General features: G+C 37.0%; 1 protein-coding gene across 1 annotated transcript; it reads left to right on the forward strand.

Moving 5' to 3' along the window:
* The first annotated feature begins 970 nt into the window (after nucleotides 1-970).
* LOC139647840 (myelin-oligodendrocyte glycoprotein-like) lies at nucleotides 971-5,348 on the forward strand. The gene is made up of 4 exons (XM_071523820.1): nucleotides 971-1,195; nucleotides 3,087-3,434; nucleotides 4,677-4,814; nucleotides 5,008-5,348. The coding sequence occupies exons 1-4, from the start codon at nucleotides 1,138-1,140 to the stop codon at nucleotides 5,130-5,132; spliced, it is 669 nt and encodes a 222-aa protein (XP_071379921.1). The 5' UTR covers nucleotides 971-1,137; the 3' UTR covers nucleotides 5,133-5,348.
* Nucleotides 5,349-6,410: the final 1,062 nt, after the last annotated feature.

The raw sequence follows: 6,410 nt of genomic DNA on the forward strand, positions 1-6,410 counted from the left end.
TTAATATTTAGAGACTACATTTCACAATATTGCCAATATCACCTGAAACTCAGTAGCCTAGATTAATGACACATTATAGTTACTTGATAGAAAGTTGAGTATCAGTATTTGACTATCCAAATAAAGTGTGACCAAAGATTTTTCTATTTGGTAAATGTATTCAATTGAGAGTAGGTGACAATCTATCATCTAGATACCAAATTGAGACTGGAACCCACAGGATAGAGTAATTAGTCCAGTTTTGTTTTCCATCATGACAGATGATATATTTTCAAGGGTTGGCACAGACATTAGATGATACCTTTATGTAGATTTTGAGGCTTTATGGAAAAGAGGGAGAAATGTTGAATATATTGTTGAAAAATTACAAAAATCATTTGATGGTGTACAGGACTAATAAATGGGGGCATAAATTCACAGAAGAGAAGACACAAACTCTATTTTTCATCTGAAGGAAGACAGGATGTTTCTACCAAATAGAAACATTCTGCCAGTGGGTGAGTGAGATCATCCCACTCGTTTCCAACGCAGTTTCACTTGTTTCAGCAAGTGTTGACAAGTGATGACAAGTGGATATTAAGGATTAGATTTGGTGACTCAAGACACAGTCAGGCAATTGGTGAAAATACTAAATCCACATGGAGAGCGACTGAAATCATAGTTAAACTGCCCCTCACACACTTTTGCCTATGCAAACTTAACAAACCAATGAAAACAATGATGAAAATAAAACTGGATTAAATTAAATAGCTGTGTCACATTGGCCGGATTTATTGAGATCAGTACCATCTCAAAATGATGAGGTCTTTTCTCGGAATTATGAGTAAAAGTGTAATTAATTCGGGAAAAAAAATAAACTGGGATGTTTTTTTGTTTTTTTCAGGTGAAAACAACACGCAATCTATCAATGAATTAACAACCAAGTTCCCTGATTGACTCATCTCAGCCTGACAAAAGGAAAACCGAAAGAGAAGTCTGTCTGTCGAGGTCGAGGAAGGTTGGCATGCAGAATGGATCCGCTCACTTTTTGCCGCTGATAACAACAGTTTTTATCACTTAAAAGGCAGATTGCCGAGTAGGCCTACGCACAGTAGGTTGGTGAAAACTTCATCTTTCATTCAGTTTCCTGATTTGATAATGAACGGAAAAGTGGGACTGATCGTGCTGACTGTTCTCAATGTCACACACGGAGCGGGTAGGCCTTCATTCATTATATTCATTAATTATCATGACGGAGTTGCTTCCACATTGAAATGGCTGGTATTAATTTCCTCACTATGTTATTTTAGTATTTCTTGCTTGATTTATCTTTAGCAGACGTAATCGTCACGAAATGTGTAGAACCTTCTAGAGCTTTACACACCTTGGCAGAGTTTTTTTTTTTTTTTTTAAAGAGTGAGAGACATATATGGCAACAGGAAATGTTGCCCCCCAACCCCTATCCGCGGGCGCTACCACTACAGGATTTTTTTTGCAGCAAGTACAGGCACGTATAGCTACGCAGAAGCAATCGCACAATATCACCTGACTCTCAATTCAGGATTTACAGTCAAAGCCAACAGAATGTTACAAAAACACTCATTAGAATATAATTTTGGAATACGTTGAAGTCACTTCTAACAACTGAACGCCCTCATTGCGTGTATAATATTACTATGCCTATTATCTTTTTTTGTTATTGCACTTATGGGAGAGAAAACTATCAATTACAAAAGAATTACAAGTTGCAAACACATATTTTTCTAGGCCTAAAAAACATATTTTAAAGTGCAAAATGCCTCTGATTGCCTGTAGCTGCATGGTATATGAGTCAGTGGGTCCTACCCTGACAGATCAGGAGTGGAAAACAACATTTTGGGGTCTTCGTAAACCATGACTTCACATGTGAGGCTTTCGGACAATAATATAGATAAACTGAGGTGAACACTCACTGTGACAGAGCCATGTTGACACCTTCAAAACAAATGTTTAGGTTATTATAGGGCGAATTTTGGGGCTTTGGTGTTGATATAAATGACTAAGCCCTTTGACTGCAGGGCAGTAAATGTAAAGTTAGTGACGGCATCATCATGTATCAGGCTATGGCTTAGGGCCCCCCCTGAGCTCTTGGGCCCCTGGGCCTGTGCCCAGTTGGCCCGTTCAGTAATCCATCCATGATTAGGGCGATGAATGAATAATGAATGATGAATCGTAACCTAATGAATCGCCATTCAAATTCGAAGAGTGCTGAAGACGACGATTTATAGGGTCTGGACACCAGGCTAGGCTGCAGCAACCAGTAACATTAAGAACTTACAACACTTTAGAACTTGTTTACTCTCAGATAGCCTAGGTACTCTCTTTAATCTTAACTTTACTTGAATTTAATGTTATTTCCAAAGGGAAATTCTTAGAAAACGTTATAATTAGAGATTTTTCTTAGAATTTCATCACTAGGACTAAACTCTTAGTAGGAAGCTTTGTGAATACTGCTACTCTATAGAAATTAATTAAAACACCATGGAGGGACATTTTATGCACTGAAACATTTCAATTTTAAAATTCAAAACAGTAGTCAGTTGATGATGCTTGGCCTGTCTAGTGTTAACTGGAATCATAATTACAAGGTGAACTAAAATAATGTAACTATAAAGTGTACAAATTAAATTGTTTGTAGGCCTATTCACATTGTGTTGTCACACCCCTATGCACTTTGTGTGTACATTTTGTGAGCAAATCATTTAATGGGCCTAATTTCACAGGAGTCATCTAAAATAAGTAGGAATATCTTGATAAGCTATATTTTTCTTTGTTATAAGAGAATATGAGTCTCTTTGGGTCTTTTAATTTAACCAACAAAAACCTTGCTTCTGTCTCCTGGCAACAGGATAAACATAGACAAACCAGGATGCTAAACCTGTATCTTGAGCATGTGAATGACTGATGGATGATGGGAGAGAATGAGATCCTGGCTGATATTTAATGGCTGATATTCACCTGATAATCAATTGCAGCATCACTGCATTCAAAAGCACATTCTTCAACTCTGTATGCAAGAAAGTATTTAAATGTTTTAAGTGGGTTGTCCTTTTTGTACGCTGTTACAGATAAACGGTTTATGGTGATTTGTTCATCTCCAATTGAGGCACAAGTCGGACATGACGTCATTCTGCCGTGTCACCTGGAGCCACAGTTAGATGTGACGACTAAGACAGTGGAGTGGAGCAGAGGTAGCATGAAAAGCATTGTCCACAGTTGTCGAAATGGAAAGGACTATCTTGATGATCAGATGGAGCAGTTCAAAGGAAGAACATCTCTCTGCTATGAACAACTGAGCAGAGGAAACCTTTCACTGAAACTCTCCAGCGTAAATCAGTCTGATGCAGGAGAATACAAATGCTTTGTTCCAAAACTGGAGCATAAGGACAACACGGGTAATGTTACCCTCAATGTTGGTAAGCACAGTGGAGCATGCTGCTGGTTCAGATTAATTTTGCATTTGTAGGAACCTCATGTTCAATTTTGAAATATGTTGATGACTATACCAACCATTTAAAAAAAATGGACTCTGACACAAATTATTGGTGATGATTGAAGTTATTAGTCATGTTAAGACCCTTGCTTCCAAAACATCTTAGAAAATGAGATATCCATTTGATAAACTGACACCTTCTTTTACAAAATCAATGATAGCATGGAATTTATACACATTTGTCATGCTATTTTTAAGATTAGCAGGTGACTTAAGTCCTTGGTTGACAAAGTGATAAGACTTACAGACTCAATCCTTTGTATTCCAGATATATTTAATAATGAACTTCAGGTGATAACAAAATGGATATAAAGCATTTTGGAGTAGAATTCCTCAAATGCATTCATGTGCATTTTTTGAAAAATTCAGGAAATCGGACATCATTCTTTCCCCAGAATGGATATAAGGTGTTTTGAAATTAAACCCCGCAATGATAGTCGTGTGTCTGAATCTAGCTAAACTGAACACTTTTGTCTGTCATTTTAAAAAGTACCAAAAGTACCAAAAGACAAAAGCAGCAGGACGGAGGAGCAAGATGAGCCCAAAGCAGCAGATAAATATCCTTTTAGCTGTTCTCTAGAAAACAGAAGTACAGATTATTTACAGTTTTTGATCTTTCAAGAAGATTGTGGTAGTTGTGTGAAAATGTGCAGCTGAGGTGCGAAGATTCATAGTTAAGTTTTCACAATAACAGAACTGTAAATTTGATTTGTGCTCCTCAAAGACAGCCGTTGTTGTGTGTGTGCATCACAAGAGACTGAAAATCAGCAAAATTCAGTTGTTAAATGTGCGCTGCTCAATATTTTCATTGTCATTTATGATTGGAAAAATCTTTTACTGTGTCCTCAGCTTTACTTTTCTTTTTAATAGTTGATGAAGTTAGATGCACAGTGCACAGATACTGAGGTGAAGTGTCTCACTGTGACGATGGAGATAAAATATTGACAAGACACAACACAGGCACAAGAAGAAAGAAGCAGTTATGAAATATGATTGTTGTCATACCATACCTGCTGAAAATTACAGCAATCATTGCACCTTTTCTTAAATCACAAGCGGCACACTAAAGCTGAACTAGACAAATTGAGTAAACAGGTTATCTTGGAAACAAACCTGCAGAGCAGCACCTTGAGCCCAACCTAAACATTTTTCTCTGTACTTTCAGGTGGTGAAAACAAAGTCGCTGGCATTGACGATGACACTGTCACACGGTCACACATTGTCGTTGTCCTTGCTGTCCCTGCTGTCCTTGTCGGCCTTGCCATAATTGTTGGATTGGCTTGTAGGAGACCTGGAACGACCCGTAAGTCATCGATTTTTGCTCCCCAACTTTTTTTTATTGGCATTTAACCCCATTATCATCCCGATTACAATGTTATTTAAATATACTGAGAAATGTTTCTGAACACCCTAAACACCTTAGCACTAGGCCTATATATCCCCTCCCTTCAGTAGTGTAAACTCAGTATAACAAATCGTTTTCTATGTTCTCACAGAAAGCGCACAGCAAGAGGCAACAAGTGGAAATGAGGAGGACGACTCACACGAGAGGGAAAATCTGACGCCCCGAGCAACTCCCGCTGCAAGCAACTTGATACGTCGCCAGACTAGTTCTGAATGAAAACCTGCAGATTTTCATGGCACATGGTTGCCTGTATCCTGGACTCATTTGTGATAGATTCACAAAACCTTCTTAAGAAAAAAAATCTTCTGAAGTGCCATTTTTTCTTAACTTTAGTCTTAAGAAAAAAAAATTGAAAAATTGATAGTCTCAAAAACAGTTCTTATATATTTTCTTAAGTTTCTTCCTAATAAAAAACTTACGAATAAATGGTATTCTTGAAATGAAATTTCTCAAATTTGTTCTTGATTTCTTTCTTAACTTTAAGACGGCCTTCACCTGTCTTAAAACTCCTACAGTGAAAAGGTAAGCCTCTAATATCATATATTTAAACACATTTTAAATTTTTTTTTCAAATATTACAGTTACCAACAACAACCAATGTTTAAATCTTTTCATATACTTTATCAGTTGTAGTTGTCCTAAATAGGTTTTTACCCAATTGTTTTGTCGATGGAAGCACTTTGGATTGCCTCCTAGCCTTGTCTCCTAGCCTCAATGGCAGTAAGTCTAAAGTTTATTAACCAGAATTAATTCAGGCCCTATATTTTGAGAAGTTCTTAAGTAGGAAAATTAAAGAAATTTGTAAGAAATTAGACTGTTACTAAGAAAATATTGAGGAAATGCACTTAAGAGCCTTCTTAAGAACTTCCCACAATTTCCTCTTATGACATTTCTTAAGATATCCGGCCCCAGTGCTGTTATATTGTAGTATATGAGCGCTCCTGTCAAATCACTCGAACGGAACAATTATATAACAGTTAGTTAATATTAATACATTACAAATACTCTCAGACGGTCTACTCTCTGTAATCTCAGTGAGGTGTGGCTGACCCAGTTTTATGACGCTCTGCATGTTTTGCATGTGATTTTAAAACGAGAGAGGACAGAGTTCAAACTAGATTCTTTTATTTGGAAATATTATACATTTCAAAATAAAGTGCAGAAACAAAGTAAAGTCAGATTCCTCTTCTCACTGTGAATGGATCCACAGTTTGTCAGTTTACGTTGATCCAGTTTCTGCTGCTGATGGAGAGACACACAATCTGTTCTGTGATGGATGGGATTTAAAATGGACTGAAATACAATACTGCAGTGAAAACTTAGGCCTAGTTAAGTTAAGTAAAAGTAAACCCTTGTAATCTTATAATAACCGGTCTATCCAGTATCCAGTGGCAGAGCAAGGGTTTCTTCCTCATACCAGACACACATCAAAATCTCAATATTCCCTCAAGACATGACAAAAAGTCAGCTTTCAAAATATCATCCATTAACATT

Source organism: Centroberyx affinis, unplaced genomic scaffold (assembly GCF_046629955.1).
Source record: "Centroberyx affinis isolate AG114_WGS23_722 - 3 ecotype Tasmania unplaced genomic scaffold, CSIRO-AGI_Caff_v1 ptg001123l_1, whole genome shotgun sequence".
Classification (NCBI taxonomy): Eukaryota; Metazoa; Chordata; class Actinopteri; order Beryciformes; family Berycidae; genus Centroberyx; species Centroberyx affinis.